The sequence below is a fragment of the Marmota monax genome, unplaced genomic scaffold, assembly GCF_021218885.2.
Source record: "Marmota monax isolate L192 unplaced genomic scaffold, Marmota_monax_Labrador192_F-V1.1 WCK01_AAM20220418_F8-fsc00165, whole genome shotgun sequence".
Taxonomy (NCBI): Eukaryota; Metazoa; Chordata; class Mammalia; order Rodentia; family Sciuridae; genus Marmota; species Marmota monax.
In genome coordinates, this window is record NW_026693851.1 from 824,847 (window position 1) to 848,519 (window position 23,673).

The 23,673-nt window shown below is 36.3% G+C and overlaps 2 protein-coding genes and 1 pseudogene across 2 annotated transcripts in view; 1 reads left to right on the forward strand and 2 right to left on the reverse strand.

The window, feature by feature from the left end:
• Nucleotides 1-231: 231 nt before the first annotated feature.
• Pttg1ip2 (PTTG1IP family member 2) lies at nt 232-21,012 on the reverse strand. Its single transcript, XM_046462484.2, has 6 exons — nt 20,180-21,012; nt 17,274-17,320; nt 7,866-7,959; nt 6,479-6,572; nt 2,345-2,406; nt 232-505 (listed from the first exon to the last, which is right to left on the reverse strand). The coding sequence occupies exons 1-6, from the start codon at nt 20,334-20,336 to the stop codon at nt 492-494; spliced, it is 468 nt and encodes a 155-aa protein (XP_046318440.1). The 5' UTR covers nt 20,337-21,012; the 3' UTR covers nt 232-491.
• On the forward strand, nt 2,930-4,020 carry LOC124105313 (large ribosomal subunit protein eL43-like; annotated as a pseudogene).
• Nucleotides 21,013-21,064: 52 nt separating the features above from the next.
• Cldn12 (claudin 12) overlaps nt 21,065-23,673 on the reverse strand; it is a 49,328-nt gene continuing 46,719 nt past the window's right edge. The window contains exon 6 of the transcript XR_009228456.1: nt 21,065-23,168. The gene's annotated coding sequence lies outside the window, so the exon portion shown is untranslated. The remainder of the gene's footprint in view (nt 23,169-23,673) is intronic.

Below are 23,673 nucleotides of genomic sequence, written 5' to 3' on the forward strand. Positions count from 1 at the left end.
TCTACACCTAAAAAATAAATATTTAAAGAAAAAGACTCTCAAAAAAAAAAAAAAAAAACAGCCTAATGTTAAATATCAAGGAACTTGGAAAATAACAAATTAAGGGCAAAGTTAGTAGAAAACAGAAATAGTAAAGATTCCAGTAGAAACAAATGAACTAGTGCAAAATCAAAAGAAGTGCTGGTATTTGGAAAGACAACCTAAATCAACATTTAGCTACACTAACCACACTCAGATTTCTAAAACAGCTTTATTTAGGCACTATTGTATCTTCATTTTCTGCCGTCTTTTATTAAATGTTCAGGTATTGAAAATTTGTCTACATTTTACAGATTTGATTTCCCATTTTCTTTCTTAATAATGCAAATTCCATTCCCGCAAAGTTGTTTAATAGATGGGGGGGGGGGCGGATTACATGTAGGAAATTCATGTGATATCCTCTTTGGGAACTTTACCATTGAAGACACTTCTTTCTCTGGAAGATCTGTTATCTATTCCTCATATCCTATGAAAAGAGAAAATAAGTTGACCTTTTCCAATTCTTTCTAGCAAAAGTCAACAAAAATTTACCTAATTTGAAAATGTTAACCACAAAATATTGATAGACAATCAAAGTTTTTCTACTCTGAGATTTTATTGTTATTTTAATATTTAGGGATCAAATGCCTTAAGGAAGTATTACCTTGGGTGTGAATTTGACAAAGAAAAAAAGGTCAAATATTTGAAGTAAACCCAAAACTTGTTGTCTCCAGTGAGAAAAAAATTTGTGCATAATCAGTGAATCTCTACTTTTAGCAAATCATCTTCTGAATTTATTTTCTAGGAAAGAAATGAGGATGAAGAGCAATGCTATTACTACCTCTCCTGGAAAATTGTTCCTTTTGTAAATTTTGTAAATGAGGAGCATCACAGATTAATAACACACACACTATATAACATCTTACAGGTTCCATACTTTGCTTCTCCACAAGTCAGAAGTCTCCTGGTTCTGGCTTGCACTTTTAAGACTATCATATGCAAATAGGCTCCCAATTTGTAACTCCAAAAGATGCTGAGTCTCCCTCCACATTCAGACCATCTTTTCTTGATCTCTATGACACTGTTGTCTCATGCTTTTTTATCTTTTTCCTAATTCCTTTTGCAAGATTTTTATTTCCCTTATTAACCTTTTAATGCAGCATGGAAAATAATCTTGCCTTGTGAATTCGATTACCATTTATTCCTTATAATGGATCTAATATAACTAATGGTTCTCTATCTGTAAGCTGTTTCTACCTAAAATAAAGAAGAATACAACCCTGTGCTCTTTTCCAACCATTTCTCCTACAAATTCTCGTGGAATTTAAAGTGGAGGGGAAAAAACCCTGAAATAAAGTAAATTCTCTGTAGTCTTCTGGTTTGATTTCAACTCTGGGAAAAAGTAGCAATTGCCTGCACTTTAGCTCCTCTTCTGAAATAGCTTTCTGAAACATCTCATTCCAATATCACCAACACAATTTCTACATAACAGGATCTAGGAGTTGGCAATGGAGTGTGTATGTGCTCAATATTTCATCCTTGCCCTTTAAGGTTAGCTCTGCTCTTCACTCAAATTTTGGAACCTAAAATGTGGTTCCAGGCTTTTAGCATTTGCCTCTGTGGTCCAGAACACCATAATAATCTAGATGTAACCTCCAACCCCCTAAAGTTATTTTTAGTGGTAATTATAAAGGACCTTATAGCACCCTTTCCTCAATCATATTATCTAAAAATTTTTGAGGTCCATTTAATCAAGTGAACAGGTGGTGTGGGGTAGGGGCACAGTTCTGACTCCAATTGGGGCTCTGGGATCTAAGCCTGAGCAGCAAAGTGGCAATAGGCCTGCCCAGGAACTGGGTGATGAGCCAAAGGAAGCTAAGAGTTGAGTCCTGAGTAAGGGAGAGCCTTATAACTAAGGGAAAGATTAAAGAATTGAGTCGAAGAGAGGACACTGGGTCACCTAAGGTAATAGGTAAGATGAAGTGAATTAATTTAGGGAAAGTGTGCAAAGATTCCTTAAGGCAAAGTTCGTTTTTGTTAAGTTTTCTGGGTTGAGTATGAATTGAGGAACAAAGGAAGCAATTACATCCCCAACTGAGTCCAAAAATTTTAACACTTCTCCATCAACATTGTGGTTTTTTTTACCAACTCTAGTGTAGCTATTGAAGTTATAAGAGTATGTCTCAGAAAGGAGAACAATGAAATCTGCTGTTACGTTTCCCATTCATACTTTAATTTTGATGGTGGAATAAGTAAGGAAGGGATTTTCAACTGTCAGTTACTGGAAAGGCCCAGGACACCCCATAAAATAAATGGAAGTACTTGCCACCAACATTCCAGGTGTTTACAGGAACCGTTACTCCTCTTGAATAAATGTTGGTTCTATATCTGTTCAAAATAGTGGTGAATGTAGAATTAGGCTTATTTTCAGAATAGTTAGGGTTAAAATTATTTTATTAGATAGAGCACATTTATATAATATTTTGTTTTCCTTGCTTTATTATATAGAATTCTCTTTTTAATCTATCCACAGAAGAATTAAAGCATTTGATTATAAAAAATCAATTAAAATAAATGGAATGTCATTTAAAATATCAATAATTAGTAATAAATTTAACAATTGCTTATTTTATTTTCTGTATCCCCTTACTAGAGTGTAAACTCTGTGAAGGCAAGGGTTTGATCTTTTTTTAAAAAAATATTTATCTTTTTAGTTATAGGTGGACACAAAATCTTTATTTTTATGTGGTGCTAAGGATTGAATCCAGTGCCTCACGCATGGTAGGTGAGGGCTCTACCTCTGAGCCACAACCCCAGACCTTGATCTTTCTTTTTCATCATTACATCCTTAATGACAAAGATACTACCTAGTGCATAATGAGTATTTAACAAAGGTTTTCAGAAGGAATAGATGAGAATCAAGGAGGCACCAAGTATGTGGGCAAATATTTATATTCCCTTAACATTTAGAACTTTTTAAAGTGCTTTAGTGTTTATAATTATATGGCTGAAAACAAGAATATTATATCAAATCAGCAATCAATATTTTGATGCTTCATTGGTCATTTAAGGGTATTATTTAAAAGAAAGACTGATGTTTCTACAAGGAATTAATTTTTTTTTTTTTTTTGGCACCGCTAAGGATAGACCTCAGCACCTTGCATGTGGTAGGCAATACTCTACCACTGAGTTGCATGTCCAGCAGACTGATGCTTCCAGAAGCCAACCAAGATCATTGGATTTTAAAGTACAATAAGTCTTTTAAAAAATTTTTTTTTGTTCTAATTAGTTATAATGACAGCTGAAGGCACTTCAATTCAAAGTACACAAATGGAACATGATTTTCCACTTCTCTGGTTGTACAATAAATCCTTAATAGTATAAATTCTTCTAGCAGAATACAGTTTCCACCTAATTAACAAGGCCTAGAATATCTATAGTACAAAATCAAACAGAAGAGATGGTATGAGAATAACTAAGTTAAACAAAAACTAAGTGCAATTGTTGAACCGTATTTGCAGAGAGGATTCATGTTTTTTTCTTCTGAATTGTAGATTAAAGAATCTTCCCTGTAATTTTAGCTGCTCAGACGCTGAGGTGGGAGGATCGCAAGTTCAAGGCTAGTGTCAGCGATTTAGGGAAAATACGTCTCAAAATAAAAAATAAAAAGGACTGGGGCTCTCCCAGCCTAAGTCGCAGCGACAAGGCTAAACACACCAAGAAGGTCGGGATTATTAGTAAATATGGGACCCTCTACAGTGCCTCCCTCCAGAAAATGGTTAAGAAATTTGAAATCAGCCAGCATGCCACGTACACTTGCTCCTTCTGTGTCAAAACCAAGATGAAAGAGACCAACTGGGGGGATCTGGCAGTGCTGATCCTGCATTGAAAACAGTGGCTGGCGATGCCTGGACCTACAACACCACTTCCACTCTCACAGTCAAGTCTGCAATCAGAAGGCTGAAGGAATTGAAAAAAACCAGTAGAAGTTCTACCATTTGAGACATCCCTAGCCTATAATAAATGGGCTAATTTATATAACAACAAAAGGACAGGGAACATAGCTCAGTGCTAGAGCGCCCCTGGGTTCAATCCCTAGTACCACAAAACAAACAACCTCTCCCCAAGCTTTGCTGATGGCTCTTTGCTCAACACCCTACTCTTAGGGGTAAAATTTGCCACTTTATACATAAATACAAAGAAAATGATTACACAAGAAGTCAGGATCTTGGAAGGAAAATATAAAAAATAAAAGTAAATAAAAAGCAGCCTCTTGCCACATATGTAATGTGTTCAAGAGCTCTTTCTTTCCCTACCTTTCTTTGTTATTTTTTTAGAGGTAAAGAATAAGGAGGCGGGGGTGGGGTGTAGAATAAGGAATATCTTCTATCTTATCCTATCTTGTCCTTATATGTTCACAAAGAAAGAACAGAAAATCTTGAAGCTAGAGAAATACAAATTCATAGACAAAAATGGAGGTCTTAAACAAGCAGAATATTTAGGCAGTCCTTATATTTTTTCCTAAGCCTGTTAGTGGACACCTATTTTATCTTTGGTTCTATCTATCTTATCTGTGGGTCCTTCTTATAAAAGATTTATGATCTGAATAAAGAAAATAAAACCATATTGAGCATTAGGAGGGAAAAAAACCCAAATTTATAGGCAGATATGAACTACAGAAATATTCTCCAAACCTTTGGCAAACTCACTTTGAAACAAAATCACATGATAAGGTACCATAGGAAAAGAAAAAAAATACTAAAATGAGGATGATAAGAGAACCTAAAAGTTCTCCTAATTCAGTAGAATAATCAAGAGAATTCTACTAATTTTTGTACATTAGAACCTGATGTCAGAGGACTTTCAGAAGAATGTCCATTGGAAGAAAATGAAAACATTTTATTAAGTATAAGACAAATGGTCAAAGCGGTAGGAATAAACATATATGGATTTTTAACAAGAAATAATTAAAATAGTTATAAACTGTAGAAAATTCAGAAATTGTATTGAAAAGTCACAGTGTACGCATGAAGCAAGCTGAAATGCAGCATGATCTTGAGAAATGGAGAATAAGAAAAGAGAATCCACTTGGTCTTGACACCTTGAAACAATGCAAACTAGTAGTATAGCATTGTGTTTCCTACTTCCACTTTGGTTCCTTAGTGAACAATATTTAAACCATTATAATATGTTTTAGTCTCTTAAGTAGTTTAAAAAATTTATGCTCAAACCATAGAGTAAGCACTTCAAGATAATTATATCCCAGGACACAACATAAATATTACACATTTGGCAGGGTTAAATTAATGAGAAAATTTACAGGATTTAAGAGATAGAAGGAAAGGATGAATGTAAGAAAATACAGGGAATCAAATTGTCTTATTTTAAAAATAATGGGAGAAGTACTGAGATATAAAAATAGAGGTTAAATGGATTATTCAAAGTCCACAAGATAGCCAGCAGAAGAAATATTAGTAATCTTAAGGTCTAATAAGCACAAAGAATGACAAATAATAATTTTAAATCCCCAAATAAAAAGATGATATTATCTACTAACAACAAAATAATAAAAAATTCATTGATAGTGAAAGATAAAATCTTCAACTTTCATGACGGGGAATCAATGAATAGCATGTAAAGTCAGTAAGTCAGGAAAAACCTGTAATACCAGCAGCTCAGGAGGCTGAGGCAGGAGGATCGTGAGTTCAAAGCCATCCTCAGGTATTTAGCAAGCCCTGACTAACTTCGTGAGACCCTGTCTCTAAATGAAATTTAAAAAAGGGTGGTGATCTGGTTCAGTGGTTGAGTGCCCCTGGGTTCAATTCCTGGTACTAAAAAAAAAAGGGCTGGGGTTGTGGCTTCAGCGGTAGAGCACTGCCTAGCACCTATGAGGCCCTGGGTTCTATCCTCAGCACCACATAAAAATAAATAAATGAAATAAAAGGTATTGTGTCCAACTATTTAAAAAAAATAAAATATTTTTTAAAAAAGAAGTCATGAAAAGAAGATATAACTATCTAATTCAAATAAGAGGAAGTAACCAGCAAAAGAAGTACAAAGTACGTTCTATGTAACATTTCAAAAGTTTGACAGTACAAATATGATTTAAAGATGTTTTGATGAGTGACATTTGTAACTAAGAGGATAATATCTGGCAAGAAGGTGTTGGAAATAGGAAAATTAATTATTTTTTCTTTTCAAGCTATAATTTCTGTACTTTTTAACTTATCCTTACCGTGTGGATATATTATTTTATGACATAAAAACATAAAACATTTCCTAATAATGAGCTTAGCATTCTTTTCACTGATAGTATTCCAAAGTGTTATGCTATAATTTCATTATAACTATTATATTATAATAGTGTTATTGGACTCAATAATATCCTCGTTCCAGGACTTACTTATAAGAAACTCTTAGAATACTAAAACAACATAATACAAGGATAAAATAAACATACTCATGCATGAAATGGTAATAGGCACAGCAATACCACAGAAAAGCTATCAATAATATTCCTGTGAGTATCAGCATCACGATTCCAAACATGTCAACTGAAACATATGAAAAGAAATATGTTTTAATGATAGAAAATATTTCTTACATCTTTATCCTATTATCACTTGTAATGTGATTATCAGATACATATTACAAATCATTATTGGAAATAATGATAAAATAACATGTATCACAAATTCCAATGAAACTGCATTTAATACAATAATCACCAACATCTAAAAATAATCTGGGTGCTAAAAGGAGGTAACCTTTAAATCTTCTCTATTTTGGTAAATGATTAAGGCTCTCATTTATTTTTCTCCATTATTTTTTCTTGAATTACATTTTTGGTATTTTCTCAATAGATAAAATAGCAGATCTTTCAGATTATAAGGATGCACATAGACATCATGATGTGGTTTTTTGTTTGATTCATTATCAAAAAGAAAGAAAGAAGATTTCTAATTCTCACAAACTTTTTATTCCCCTCTACTATGCAGCTTATTGTACTGGAATATTGTAAAATGAAACTAGGAGGGAAAAAATATGAAATTGGAGACTTGAGTTTCTATTCATACTAAATACATACTAAATGCTTCTTTATAAACTACAAACACCTGTGCTTTAAATATACCTGATAGTACCTGAAGCAACTGGAGACTTGAGGGCAAAATTGTATCTTTTCACTTCAACTAAGAAAAAATAGATAGCTGGTTGTTCTGGATGGGTTCTCTCATATAGTTGGGGTTTCAGATGGAAAATCTTTTGTTTCAAATTTTTGGAAAGCTTAAAGATACAGGTATATTTTCCTACCTTGATATATTCTATATAACATCTCAAAAGTTTGACAGTACAAATATGACTTAAAGATGTTTTGATGATTGACATTTGTGAAGTCTTAGGGAGTCCTGTTTTGAAGGGCATTTCTCAATATAGACTACATTAACTGAGAAAATATGTTATAATAGTGCTATTGGGCTCAATGATATCCTAGTTCCAGAACTCACTTATAAGAAACTCTTGGAATACAAAAACAACATAAGAATACAAACCTCCCTTAACTAGATTATGAATATCATACCTCAGAAATTTTTAAAAATAAAATTTAAAGTATTTAACAAGTCAGATGGCAAGACATCCACCAGTTGGAATGGTGGCTCATAATCTGAATCTACAATGGCTGGAAACAACCAATAAGCATGTATGGGGTCTAGGGAGTACTGATGTACATCCCTGGATTTGCTGTTTTAATAAAGTAAATAGGATAGTTTTAAATGCTTCAAATTAGCAAATCACTACTACTTGCAAGTTGGTGGAATAAAGTACATATAAATTTAAGGAAAACTCACCTTTACAGTTTGACCAAAATATAGAATTGAATGGACACCCAGCAAATGGAAAACAAAATTTTTTGCAAACCTTTTCTTCATTGCACCAAATACACTGTATTTAGAAAGAAAATAATAATAATCAAAGCAGTGTCCACATATTATAATCCAATCACAGTAAGTATTCAATAAATAACAGCCATCATCATCGTCATGATTTATTATTTGTAGTACATGTTATTGGTGGCCTTCCCATGTCTTCTTTACCAGGCCCAAGCACTCAAACCTCAGCTGCAATAAATTTTGTCTGTGATTGACTCACAAATTTCCCTGCTCTTGATTGACTCCCCTTGGTAGATGAGGATCACCTTGCTCTTGAGATTATCCTCACCCTGGACCAGTAACTGACTGGTATGGAGTTCAAAACCATAAGCATCCTTGCCTAAGTCAGGGACAATTCTGCTATGTGATTTTTTTTAAGTTGTAAATGGACACAATATCCTTATTTATTTATTTTTATGTGGTGTTGAGGATTGAACCCAGTGCCTCACACCTGAGGGGCAGGTGCTCTACCACTGAGCTATAGCCCCAGCCCCTGATTTTTTTTTTCTTTTTCCTCAAAAGCTGTCCATGATTCAGGGCAAATGTGGGCTTTAGCTGAGACCCTATCTTTTCTTGGCTCTCATCCCTTGTTTTCCTGAATCCTTCATATCTTCATGGGATTTTGCTAATGAACAGCCACTGAAAAATTGCATGGATCTGGATCCCTTTCTCAGACTCTGCATTTAAACCCAAGATACTACGTCACAAAGCAGTAATAAGGGCTGCATTAGATAGTTTTTAAAAATGTCTCCAATACTCTCCTATTCCCCTTGTCTGCAGAAACCACTCTTTCCTCTGGGGAATCTTTCTCTGTTACCATGGCCCTGGTGGTGTTATCAATTAGGCTTATCTCACCTCCCTCTGCCTTCTGCTCATTGGTGGTCAAGTAATCATGTGTAAATAAGAAAGCTGAAGTCCCTTGCTGAAGTAAATGAAAAAAAGGCACAATGGTGAAAACTATTATTAGAAACTATTATAAGAAACAGTTGAAAAAAAAGAAAAAAAAGGACAGAGTGGTAAAAATGGCTGTCACATAGGAACTACCATGTGACAGGTATTGTTCTGTCTTTCACGCATTCTCACTCCATCCTTTTGAAAACTTTGTGTGCTAGATACCATTATGTCCACTTTATAAATGAGGACAATAAGGCACACAGCAACTACATGACTTATACAATATGGTCACAGGGCTAGTAAATAGGAGAGTTTGTATTGGAAGCTAAGCAGCCTGGCTCTGTGCTGGTAACCAATTCTGTAAGAGTGGTTCCAAGTCCCTTCCAATCACCTCTTGCTATACATCCTAAAACCAGGAAAGGTAATGATTCACCCAATGTAAAGAACTACCCCAGACACACTGCTTGAGAACAAGAGATGGCTAAAGTTTTTTTTTTTTTTTTCATGTTGGTCAAGATCAAAGGTCAAGTCATTTAAGCAAATCTTGGATGGAAGCCACTAAGGCTGAATGGGTCCTGTATTCTTAGACCATTGCTTAAAGACTGAAACTGCAAAGATAAGACCTAGATTCAAGGACTATCCATTTTTTTATTTTTTAGTTGTAGTTGGACACAATATCTTTATTTTATTCATATATTTTTATGCGGTGCTGAGGATCGAACCCAGGGTCTCGCATATGAAAGGCGAGTGCTCTACCACTGAGCCACAACCCCAGCCCTCAAGGACTATCTTATAGAGAGACTTCTAGTCTTGGTTGTTAGTTCTCAGAGTTTTGAAAAATCAAGCCCATTCCATCTAGCAGAGTTTTAAGGAAGATAAATTTCCAGAATAAACTTGAACCCAGCAGAGAGGAATATGTGGTAACTCAATTGCTGAGCTGATTCCCAGGCTCCAGTAACCTAGTCTACAGCAGGGAAGCTCTGATAGCGGCACAGTGCTCAGAGAAGGCTTTCTTTCCTATACTTCTCTCTACTGGGTCCCTGAGAACACTGGAAAAGGAAAAGGGAGCTGTTTCAATAGACCAAGCGTGGGGCAGACTGACTGGTGACCAACCAACTCACTTCTCAGCCAGGGAAACTCAACAGAGTATATTATAGACTCAAAATGATACAGGACCACTGACTACTATGGTGTCTTCTAAATGAGAGGTTTTACTGTTGTTATCCTGCTTTCTCTTTTCTATTGAATATTGGGTCTTTGGGAGTTGATTTAACTGATTCTGACTCAAAGGAACAAAGCCTAAGGAGCCATATTCAAGCATAATTCAAGAGTAACACATCTCTCTGAGATTCCAGACTTAGACCTTGACAGTGACTTGAGGTCAGTCCAATTTTAGTTGAGACTTAGTGGCATTAATTTTCTAGGAGCACTTTTCAAAATATGGAAATGAAGAAAATAAAATACTCATACTCTGACCGGGAAAAGGGTGAAATACCATAGATTGAAGTAGTTTTATTCCTTTTCTTTTAAAATATTCTCTGTTTTGCATTCCTATTCTCCTTTTTCTGATAATCATACCCTTATCCTTTGTGAAACTCTTTCCCTAATTCTGTATGATCCTGCAGCTAGCTGTCAGTCATCTTTGCCTTACCCATTTCCTACTATTAGAGTGGTCATTTGACCAGGGCACTCAAGAGTAGCATAGACTTTGGCCCAGTAGCTAGTGCTGGACTGAACATAGGTCCAAATATGGCCAATTATATTCTTCTTCAGAGTTATATACAGACATTGGGAGATATTTGCTGGCAGCCAGCCTCTTCTACAGCTGTATGGAGAATGTCCATTTACTGTGGGAGAAAATGAGGTCAATACACAGGAGAGAGGAAAGGAAAGAGAAATGCAAATAATATCCTTTGAGATTCAACTGAACATGAAATAAGGCTACCCAATTTTTTGGGCCAGTGAATTCCCCTTTTGATTAAATTAGTTTGCATTGGCTTCTCCCACTTACCACAACAAAAATGTGATACCTTAACTATCTTGACTAAGTCTAAAATGTCCTCAAAAATGACAACTTCATACTCATTGTCCAGAGGAAAATTATAACATATTCAACATCCTGAGACTGGTAATGTATAATTTAGGACAAATTACAAGGATCTTTCTCTTGTAGGTAAGGAAGAAGACCTATATGAGTTCTTACCAACCTCCCATCTCTTATTAGTGTAACAACTGAGAAGCCAGCTGAAAGGCTTTAGGGTAATTATTATAATTGCCCTTTAGGAAAATTAGAGTACCCAATTTAGGGTATAAGCCTGTTTTAGTAAGCTTATATGGACATTGAAATCTCTATTTTATGAAGAAATATCACTGAAATTAAAAAATTGCAAAAGGGGAAGGTACACAATTATGTTTAGTAGTTTGTTAACATTGTATAAAATGGCTTAATATTATATTGGCAAAGAAATAGAAAATGAGTATTATTATGCAAAGGGGGATTTGAAAACAGTGGACACTGAACACAAAAAAGAGCATTTACAGGATATATATTGGCAAATGTTAGATGCAGAAGAGATTACAGGTGTACAAAGCACTGTTTTTGTTTTCTGGAGGGTCAATTTAATGGGTGGGTAAAATATGTACACTTTACAAAATTACATACAATTCTAAGTGGAAGAATATTCTCTCAAAGTGTTGGAACATGTACAAAATGTAATAGGAATTAAGAGGAGAGCTCACTTTTAGCTGGAGTGACTACACAGGTTTCTTTCAAAGAATAAGGAGAGGTTGGCCTAAGTTTTGAGGAGTGGGTCAAATGTGTACAGAAAAGGAGGGACTTGAATACAGAAGATATGACAGCATGAAAATCTTGCCACATGGCAAGAGGGAAAGTCTGCTATGGTGGAGTTGTATAGAATAATTTGGAAGGATCATCTTCTCTTGGATTGTGATGGGTCCTGAATGTTAGAATAAGGAGCATTTCATCTTAATAACTGAATTATTTGCAGCTAAAGGTGAACATGAAAGAGTGTTAAATGACAACAATAAACCAAAAGGGCCTGGAGGGATAAGCAGTAGTGGGATAGGGGTGTGGGAAGTCCAGCAATCAGCTGAAAGAAAAGAATGGACCATAGATTCTTTAAAGAAGACAAAGGAGCTAGAGATTTCTAAAATTATTATATGGGTATGGAGAATGGTACCAGTAATAAATATGGGAAATGAGCATATTTGTGGGAGACAAAATCATAAATCTAGCTTTAGATACCTTGAGCTTGAGGTGATAAAAGAAATTATCCAAGAATAATTGTTGATCAAGCAATGTAATCATGACTACCAGGAGCTGTTAGATCTAAGAACATGAATTTGGGGTTTCTTGATACTTACATAATCATGGAAGCCATGACCAGTTGGGATAGCACAGGGATGAGGACACAGTACTAGGATGTGCTCTCAGGTAGAAATATAAATAAGAAGGGTTGGCAAGGGTAGTTGCATAAAGTGAAGATCACCAGGGAAGGAGCAAGTTTCCAGAATGATGAGTGCCTAACTAGAAAGATTAGGGTTTTAGAGAGTTTTTTGGTAACCTTTAAAACAGTTTGTTAAATATTCAGTCACACTGCATGACAAGCAGTGGTAGAATAAATACTATAGCTATTAAAAAAAAAAGTGGTTTTTTTTAATGTGTGTGTGTCCCCCCCCCACCACCACCACCACCACCACATTTTGTCAGAACTCAGAAAGAAAGACATTGCAGAGACTGGATTTAGACTGGATTTGTCAGAGAGGCAACAAGAAAATGAGAAAGGCTTTGAGTTTGTGAATGTGCATGTTTCTGAGTGGAATGCTTGCATGAGGCAAAGACTAAGAGGTTAGCCTTGGGAATGAAAATAGGTTTCTTAAAGGGAAAGAGTAAGAGAAAAGACATTGAGTTGGTGAAAATAATAATAATAATAATAATAATAATAGAACCTGAGCCTGACAAATGGCCTTAACATTCTCAAGGAAAATCAAACTTCAGAAGAAGTGTCGTACCAAGATTAAGGAAAGGTGTTGAAGGTGTTGGGAATAGTGCCATGGAAAATAATCCTTGAGACTGGTTCCCACCCCATCCACCTAGGGACTTTTGACAGGTGATACCCACATACACACTGGCATATCCAGATTTGGATCCATAGCCCTATTCACCTTCCCCTACCCCATGTCCTAACTATCACAAGCATCTGTGCCTATGTACACATACTTTTAAAGAAAAATAGATAACAAAATGGGTATCGTTGTTGGGTAGGAGTTGTGGCATTTATATTTTACAAACATGGTCATTTTATTTGAACTATTAAATAGATAAGGTAGACTGTGGGAGATTCACAAGTCCATTAGGTTTGTTGTAACTTCACACCTTTCTGTCCTAATAATCCATATCAGGATGCAATAAGTAGAAAGATTTGATTATGAAGAAAGCCTAGGATCTACTCTTATTTTTAAAGTCAGTTGCAAAACTCAGTCATATAACTCTCATTAGCAAAAAATAAAAATTATTTATGACAGTCTCACCATTGTAACATCACAATTAATAACTATTTAAAGGATTTCACAGTGATGCATAACAACTCTAAATAGCAATGAGGATCCAAGTAAAGCAGTGTTTAGCCTGTTTTAGTCAGTATGGCTTTAGAAATTTTATTAATAATGGAGGAGAATATATCAACAAAAATTTTCTTTTCACGTGGTGTATTTATGACTAATGTGTTGTGAGGTAGGGTTATGAATGAGTTGCTTTTTTGTGGATTTGGTTTTGGTAAGAATATATTCTAACTCTTAAGAAGGTCTGCCTACACTTTTTAATTTCAAGGAAAAGTTTTAGATTGGATCCAGTTAATATTCTCTTACAGCTAAGAAAGATAAGCATATAATTTATCATTCTAAGTAGAATACTTTGGGAAACTAGCAGTGGGTATAAATAATTTCTCTGGGTCAATGAAGCAAAGGACATAAAGTAGGACAGTCCCAGACATATCACAACATCTGTTCATCCTTTTTTTAGTCCAAGAAGAACTCAAGTATTCTTGGTTGCTTCATGAATTACCATCTATAAATCCTGGCACTCTCTGGGAGTATGGGAGGTGGCAAGAGCTGTCAGTGAAAGCCTGTGTCCTTCCAAATTGGGGGAGGACAGGGAATCTTTTTCAAAAGATGATACCCTAATTCTATGTTGACTATGGGAATTATCCTTCAGTTAATTTCTATGAGGTACTGGTAATATTTTAAAAACTACATTCAAATACATATATCCCCAGAATTGCCATATAGACACTTACGTTTAGAAAAGTTTTAGGATAAAATTATCGACCTTTTTCCATTATACAGTGTACTAAATGTAATTTAACTTCTTCTAATGGCTTGAGTTAATTCAGTAGTTACTGAATGCTTGCAGGTGCTAGGAAATATGTGAAGTGTTACAGATGCAAAGATGACTAAAACATAGACAGTCCAGGGAACTGAGAACAGAGGGAAAGTGAGAACAAAAACAATTTATATGATACAAGTTACAATTTAAAAATGTATGTAAGTTCAAAAGAGAGGTGTAGGGGAACAGAAGGAGTAATCTTCTAAGAGGAATGGTAAGGGTGGGTAAAAAAATGACAGTAAATGTATTGATTTGGGGAGTGAAGTTTATACCTAAAGTCTCTATTTTTATGTAGATTAATGGGGTGTGGGATAAGATTGGACCTTTAAAGATGGTCACAAAGTTTTGAAATTACTGCTATGGGGAATTTTAGGAAACGCTGCCAACCAAAGGCAAGTACTGAGTAGCATTTGGGCTCAGGTGAACCCAGAAATTGTGAATTTGTAATGGTACTAATGCAGATTCTCATGATATATGCTTGAGCAGCAATCAGCTAACAAAAATGCACAGTAAATGAATACATAGACTGAAGGACCCATCAGAGCTGGGAAATATAGATCCAGCACAGTTAAAAATAAGAGGGCAAGGCTATTAAAGTAGTATTTGTTGCTGCAACCCCCAAGAATAAAATGGATCCAGGCAAGAATCATTTTTGGCTGCTTGCATCATCAAATGCTAAACAACAGTCCTCATTCACCATTCAATAAAAGTTTTCAATGTGAAATATTCCTGCCAAAAAATTAAACTGAACTTTATTAATCCTCTATATCTAATTACCAGTTTATAAGAACAGAACAGCTGAGAACACCTGTAATCCCAGCTATTCAGGAGGCTGAGGTAGGAAGATCACAAGTTCAAGGCCAGCCTGCACAACTTAAGGAGATCCTGTCTCAAAATAAAACTAAAAAGAGCCAGGGGCATAGTTTAGTGGTAGACAGTTTGCCTAGCATATGCAAGGCCCTGGATTTAATCCTTAGTACCAAGAAAAAAAATCAGGAAAAAGAGGAACCTGGATGTGATCAGCAAAACCCAGACTGTAGGAAACCCAATGGGACAAACAATTCAGCTTCTTCTTTATTACAATTAAGTTGTAATAAAGAAAAAAAAAGAGGGAAAAGAATAAATAGTTTAAAAGAAACTTAAGTTATATAGCAGTCAGTTTCAGCATATATATCTGAACTAAACAAAAACATGAAACAAGGCTAATTGGTTATTTCCTGGGAACTTGATGATATTAAGAAGTCACTGTTAATTTCTAGGTGTGATCATGGACTTGTAATATTTTAAAGTAAAGACCTTATGTATTAGACATACATACCTATATATTTACAAATAAATTATATGGTATCTACATCATTATTTAGTTCAAAATAATCAATTGTGAGAGGGAGGGCATAGATGAAACAAGGTTGACTGAGATAATTCTTGGAGGTATAGGATGTATAAAATTTTATTATACTATTCTCTCTCTCATACACACACACACACACACACGTGTGTGTGTATACATATATATATGTATGTGTGTATATATATATGTACACTTTTTGTTAGGTTTTTGTTTTGGCACTGGGGATTGAACCCAGGGACCCAGGAGCACTTAACCACTGAACCCATCTTCAGTCCTTTTTAAATAATTTATTTAGGGACAGGGTCTCACTAAGTTGTTTAGGGCCTTGCTAACTTGCTGAGGCTGGCTTTGAACTCATGATCCTCTTGCCTCAGCCTCCCAAGCCGCTGGGATTATAGGAGTGCACCATCATGCCAGGTTATTGTTGTTTTTGAGACGGGGTCTTGCTATGTTACTAGGCTGGCCTTGAACTCCTGGGCTCAAGTGATCCGCCTGCCACAGCCTCCCAAGTAGTTGGGACTATAGTCACACACCATAGTGCCTAGCTCTGTTTTCTCTATTTTTATACATGAACATTTCCAGTGTAAAATATTTAGCAATGAAAAAGCAGGAGAATACTCATCCAGGTGAACAGCCATGAAAATTCACAAGGAAGGAAGGAAGGAAGTCCATTAAGAAAGAGTCAATAACCTTGAAGGAAAAAGGAGAGGGTGAAAGGACTGAAAAGTACTCTTTCTTGTTAAGTCCAAAGAGTAGGTACCATGTTGGGAAATGGGAAAGTGATGTTCAGTGTAAATTGTGCAGGGTTCAGAGTATGTGGTGGAAGTGATATCCTATAGTGATATCCTATGCATGGTGTTGAGAAGGTGAAGACACTGAGATAGAGTGTTTCTAGCTTTTTCTGGCTTCAGAAAGTTTCCAAGGCCGAGAATAAACTGGACCAAGAATTCCATGAGCCAGAAGAAGCTCTAGTCCTCATTAAAGCAGAAGAGTGACCTGGAGGAAGATAAGAGGCACATCGTGGTATGTGCAGATCACCATGACAGATACCAATTACTAGAATGTCCTCTTTGCTAATTAGAGTTTTTTCTTCTGTCTTTGGTGTTAATAGTCAATTCTCCAATATAGATTAGACTAGAATGGTTTTGTAAGGGTTGCTGCAAAGCTCTCTGTGGCACAAGTAATACCATTTCCCCCATTGCCTCTGGTATTTCTAATTTCTTCCAAATCTGAAGTGAAGAATAAAGATGTCAGACATTTAATCATCAGAGAAGAGGACCTTAGCTACACTTAGGAACTGTGTGTCACACTCTATTATTTAGGGATTAGAATTGGCAAGGAAATATTCACTGAATCTCAAAAGACATATTTTCTTTTCTTCCAAAACTTCTTCCAAAATTTCAGTGTGATTTTCTTTTTCAAGCCAAGAATTGTTTTCTTTCTAAAATATAATATTCTAGAAGAAAGTACATATTCCATCTAAATTATTTCCATTATTTATTTCTAGACTCTCAAAGCATGATTTGAAATGGAGAAATAGATTTTAGTAACTGTTATTAGTTATTCCTTTATAAAAAAGTGTATAAAACAACATTTAGCATAGCTTTTTGATGACAATTATAAATGTGTGAATTTATAACATTCCCAAGACAATTGCCTCATAAGAAAGTTAACTTACTTTCTTATCTTCTGTGCACAACTGACAACTATTCTTTTGAGTACATGCTACAAGAAAAAAAAATTAAGTACAAAAATGTAAATCAAAAGCCTATTTATTGCTCAACTTTATAAAAAAGTGCATTTCATTTAGTCATTCCTCTTTCAAGCCATATTCATCCATATGAAAACATTTTACTTCGTTATTTTCACATAGCCAGATACTTTTCCCACCAGCACTGTTTAAATCCTGTAATTTCCTCCTGCTACTCAAAAAAACAAGAAATGGCATCATCCCACATCCATTAGCCAAGTTCTAAAAAACAACTTCCCCCCAAAAATATGAAAAAACAAATTGGAACATCATTGTATATTTACAACATCATACTTCAGAAACCTCTTTTAAGTAACTCTTTTGTTATTCAGCATAATTTTGCCAACACATTCCTGGTTAACTAATTAGTCTCTTAACTATTGAAAAAGTATAATTCTCCATACTCTTTGGCCCAAAGTTTTAAAAAGTTACCCCAAATAAAGATTTTTATTCTTATGGAAAAAATAGACAACTTGCAACTCTCCTGCCTCGGCCTCCTAGGAACCAAGGATTACAAGTGTGTACCACTGTACCAGGCAGATCATATATATCTTTTGCTTGCTTTCTAGGCCAAGAATTTACATTCATTGCTAATAATGGGTAGTTGCCTCTGCTGTTTCTACTGTCTGCTGCTTAAGACAATTGAAAGTGGAGGGGCAATCAGCAGTAGTGCTCCAAGATTACTTGACAAGTTGCTCTACATATTCCCTAAGGTTCTTTGTATTTACAGCTGCTGGCCTTGTAAGGACTTTAATCCTCTCCTATTTGTGATTTTTTTTTTTCCATCGGTCTGGTCTCAATTGCTTTTTGTTTTTCAGGGATTCTTATTGCCCTCATCTTTTTCCCCCCAAAACTAGACACGCACTTACATGCACCAGTTTTGTGAATGCATAATATGTATGAACTCATTTGAGCCTCACAGTGACAACTTGAGGATGACACTATTCTCATTTTACTGATAACAAAACTGCCATGGTATATATGGGCCTAGCAAATGACGAAGCTGGGCCGTGAGTCCAGGCATTAAGAGCCTCTGTCCTTTCATCTCTGCCATTGGTCTGCCTTTCAGAATGAAATAGGAATTGTCAAAGAGGCACAGCTAAATATAGAATCAACTATTCACTCAGACTGGGTAGATCAAGGAAGGCATCATGGAAGAGGTAGAATTTGATCCAGGCCTTTCAATACCAGAATTGTTTTTTTATCATATTTCTGCATAAGGCCCAAATTCTATTTCTGCTAGGGGCAGAAATACTTAAACCTGAAAATTCAACTTCAGTCACTAAACTAAGCCACTTTTTAGTAAATATTTACCTAAACTCAAGGCTTGATGGGAAATGCTACAAAGTCTTGTCTGTTACCTGTCACTCAGAGCACAAGTAGCAGTGTAGGTGAGGATTTCAGTGAGGGTTTCTAGGTGTTGGAAATGAAAAGTATGATGTCTAAGAATCCAGATCCTTGTTAAATGGGAAAGTTAAGTGCAAGCACAATGGGGAACCTGCCTGAGGCTAGGAGGCAAACTCTCTGGGAGCTCCTGACTTGCTGACTCAAGCTGTTTCCTCAGAAGCAAGGACCAGGGTTGGTCAGCCCTACAGCTGAGCTAGCTAGAATCAGAAACTTTCATCTCTGGAGACCAGACTGTTATCTGTGATTTTTAAATTCGTTTTGTCTGTTTACTTTTTTTGTTGTTGTTGTTCTTCTTCAGCATTTTAATAAAGTCTTTTGAAAAATTCCACTGTATGTATGACTCCTTTTGCTAGGCAACCAAGGAAAAGATTTGTTTCTACCCTTTGGTTTAGGCTCCTAGGTGATGTTTATAAGAAGGGGCCAGAGTGACACTGGAACACAGTTTAGGATTGTGTTTAGAAGTGATCAAGAGCATAAAAAAATCTATGGAGAAAATGAGACACAGGAAGCAAGATAGTTTCTTTGATTCAGTCTTTGCCCATCCCCTCTCCCTCCCCCTCAAAGGAGATTCTTATTTCAGTACAAAGCTGAGAGCTGTGGGTTGGGTTTTAATAAGGAAGACTGATTTGCTTACACATAGCTAGCATTCTTTTATACTCTGGAAATGAGACAGCAGTAATTATTCTGTCTTCCTAAAAATGGCAATCTTGGCTTTATAGGGCCAAGATTTTCTGAGTAATTCTCTCTCTCTATTCTATCTATACAATTCCAATTTAAGATATTATAAACCTTATTTTGAGGTCCATGAATTCAACTCAGCATGACTTTTAACATTTCAAAATTTCTTCAGTTGGGAAGGAAAACAAAGGAAAGCTTTCAAAGCGAAATAATTAGTTCTTAAGAGGGGGAAAAGACAACAAATTAAGCAATTTATTAGCTAAGAACTTAGAACATTAAGGAAAAGGAGCCATTATGGTCATTGAATGTGGTCTTTTTAGAATAAATTTCAGCAGCTTATTCAGAGCATAAAGTTTATGTGATATATGTAGGTCATGCCAAAAGAAGGAGAAAAACATCCCTTTCCCAAATTTAAACCTGTTTTAATCCACAAAACAAATCGAGTACAATTTAATAGGGTTTTCTCCCAAAAATGTCTAGCCTTTAAAAGTGACTTTGCCCAAATATCAAATGGAAATTTTTAAAAAGATTATTTTTTTTTAAGTTGTAGATGGGCACAAAACCTTTATTTTACTTATTTACTTCTATGTGGTGCTGAGGATCGAACCAGTGCCTCACACGCGCTAGGCAATCATTCCACCACTGAGCCACAACCCCAGCCCCCACGTGGAAGTTTTCCTGAGATGGACATTTTAGTGAGCTAGGACAGCTCAGTCCCGGAAAGACTGCCTCAGGTCCGGTGCACTCACCTTCTTCAATCGAAGACTTTCGTTTCTGTTTCTCCTCCTTTCTTTTTCTGTACATTTGGGAAAAACCATTATCTGAGAAGCTGATAAGCAGTTGGACTAGAAAGAGGGAAAGTAAAACCGGCAGGAAGATCTGGCCCCATGTCCTCGGCCAGCACATGGCTCCTCAGGCCTGGCGACTCTAGCCAGTGGGAGTGTAGCCGTCCCTGGGTGAGGGTTTGCACAGGCGGACTCTGCTCAGGGATTGTGACCCATCACTGCCCGGGATCCTGACACCTCCCCATCCCAGCCTGGACCTCAGCATAATTAGCAGAATCTTAGAACCCCTAATAGTTTGGCCAGAATGCCGAATGTTGGTAATGTAATCCTCGTGGGCATTCGGCTAGGGCTTCCAGGCCCCTGGACCCCCGTACAGTGCATCCCCTGGGTTTGATCTAGGTCTGTTTACCTACAAAGTCCACATCTTTTTCAGAAGTTGTTATTTTTTGACAAAGGCCTTGATTCTAATTCCACTACCCACAGCGTGTGAAGCAGTTGCGCCTTTCTGGTGGCCTTTCCTCTGATGTAAATGAACCCACCACCCACGCCCACCTCATGGGGGTGAGATGTAGTGCTGGTGTGAAACTTGCAGTTCTGAAAACCCTCCATCTTGTCCCTAACTAGTTTGGTGACCCTCTTGATGTACTCTAATGGGTTTCCCAATCAGTGTACAGTGTGTATTAGGTGCTACGCAGATGAATATCTTTTTCCACAGCTTTGTAATCATTTTAATATAACTAGTATTACAATGATATAATGGAAGCAATGCGAACTTCCTTTTAAAATAAATCTATATAAAAAAATCAAATGTCAGAAATACAAATAACAGTACATAGTTTAAGGATATGGCAAGAATTGGAAAGGAGGTTCCAAAATGGCTGAAATTTGAGCAATAGTAGTCCAGCAGGAGTGTGGAGGGGTGGCTGATAGAACTTTGTCCTTGACCACTGCTTATTTTTTTTCCATTTTTCAAAAATGAACAGTGAGCTGGGGGTCGTGGTGCTTACCTGTAATGTCAGCCACATGGGAGAGTAAGGCAAGAGGATGGCAAGCTACAGGCCAGCCTGGGCAACTGAGACCCCCTCTCAAACTAAAAGATAAAGAGGGCTGGGGATGTTGCTCAGTGGCAGAGTGCCCCTAAATTCAATCCCCAGTACTGAAAACTAAAATAAAGAATGATAGAGTTGTCCCACACATTCCTGGCATATTGATCTATTAATTTGGGGGCAATTGGATCAAATATTGACAATAAATATGGAGAAAGTAAAGAAATGCATAGAGTTCAACTATTTGTCCCTTGCCTATTTGTAATGCAGAGAACAGATAGAGGACTATTAGCTACAATATGAAAAGTACTCTTATAAACTGACAAGAACAACAACAACAAAAAGAAAATAGGAAAATGCACAAGGGATTTAAAGAGGCCTTCTGCAGGAAAGCAAAACCAAATCAGGAATAAATAATGCAAAAAAAAAATTAAACACCAGTACTAGGAAATTATAAATTGAGTAACGGTGAACAATCCATTTGCATCCACCAGATAGACAAACATTTAAAAATGCTAACACATATTGCTGGTGAAGATGTGGGAGGGAAAGGATCATGATAGCCCTTGGTAAAACTATGAATTGCTACAGTGTCTTTGCAAAGTAACCTGGTAGCAAATTAAAATTAAAACAAAAAACAAAAAAAAAAAAAAAAACACCTGTATTCTGTATAGGGAATGTACTTATTAGGGAAATTTGTCTCTCACTACTCCTCAGTTCTCATGGTACGAGTGGGCTACAACTTCTTCCTTGGAAGTAGAGCATGAAAATTAACCTGAATAAACAGGGCTTAGAATTTTCCCAGCACCATGATGATTCAAGGATGGGCACATGACATAAACAGTCCAATTCAAGACAATCTCAGGGATTTTGCCAGGACTGCTGGGACAAAGAAACCGTCTTCCCCTGGGTTCAAACTTGGAAGAATTCAGTCTCCATAGCTGTTAAAAGCCATCTTGATATTATGGGATAATGGCCGTGAAAATGTCCATATCAAAACATAAGTGACTCACAACCTCAGCTGCTGTTCTTCAGATTTCTCCACTAAATTCATGCCAAGGCCATGCTTCCTATAAGCTGCTGTCAGTCAAGACTAAAAATGACAGGGATACTAATGTAAAATGCCTTCAATGGGATATTTTGGTGTGAGGACTCCCATCAATCTGTTTGAAACTTTCTTGGAACTGTTCTGTACCCTGAAACTACCAAGTCAATCTTATTTCTTCTGTCTTTCATATGTGTCAGACCTGCATTGCTGTTTGAAGTTTCTCTTCACCGTCACTAGTTCCCTCCCCTTTATCTTTTCCAACTGTTTCCTCAAGAAATAAACTTCTAATTCCATTTTAGCAGATGATTCTTAAAGGACCCAAACACAAATACTGATGGAAACATTCTGAAAAAACTAGGCAATCATTTACCCACACATAATTAACTTTTTTTCCATTGCCTCAGTCTATTGTGGACTAATTGGTCATTGATTAGTATGCTAAGGGTACCAGAAGAAATATCACTACAAACATGGTATTCAACAATGGAGATTTATTTTTCATAGTTTTAGAAACTAGAAATCCAAGATCAAGGTTCTAGCAATGCTGATTTCTCCTGAGGCTTCTCTCCTTGAATTGTAGATAGCCCTTCTGTGTCCTCACATGGCTTTTCCTCTATGCACACCCACTCTTGGTTTCTCCTTTTATTCCTATAAGGACACCAGTCCCCTTAGAATAGGGTCCCATTCTTAAGTCCTGTGTAATCTTAATTAGCTCTATAAAGGCCATATATCCAATTACAGTCATATTGGGGGTTGGGGCTTCAACATATGCATTTGGCAGGGGACACAATTCAGTCCACAACAGGAACAATACTTTTCTGTCATCATTTGATTTACTCTTTGTCCTTCAGAGTAGCTACTGTGAAAAAAAAAAAAAAAAATCATTCACCTGAAATCTGTTTTTTCCCCCCCGTGTTTTTTTTTTTCAAGTAATCTCTGTTTTTGCCTTAGTCATAAGCAAATGAATACCTATTATAACGATTTTCAACACTTTCACTGATTTGGCATTTATCAGGTATAGATAAGAGTTGGTATTTGTTTAAAAGAGAAAGAAGTAGCCAACAGACTCAAGGAAAGAACAATTTGCTGTAAATGTCTGAGCATGTCTACCGATGCCCTCTGTTGGTAGCAACAGAAATGGCCTGTTTTAGTCCAGCTTTGTTCTCCTCTATGTGTATGTTCAAAATGGGAAAGTACAGTGACCTCCATATCACCCTCTTGGACATTCTGTGTTTGTGTCAGTCTGACCATACAGGAGGGTTAACTGAAGAAAATTCAATGAAGGGATGAAACACACTTGTAGGTATGGCAGGAGTAATAAGAACAAAGGATGGCAAAGCACCAGGCACTAACAAGAAAGGGGG

Bases quoted from the DNA above. Each gene is read 5' to 3' on its own strand.
- Pttg1ip2 (XM_046462484.2), bottom strand. From the start codon at position 20,336: ATGTGCTGGCCGAGGACATGGGGCCAGATCTTCCTGCCGGTTTTACTT. The intron at 17,321-20,179 runs GTGAGTGCACCG...TTTTTCTTGTAG, and splicing joins AAAGTCTTCGATTGAAGAAG to CATGTACTCAAAAGAATAGT. The intron at 6,573-7,865 runs GTGAGTTTTCCT...CATATGTTTCAG, and splicing joins ATTTTGGTCAAACTGTAAAG to TTGACATGTTTGGAATCGTG.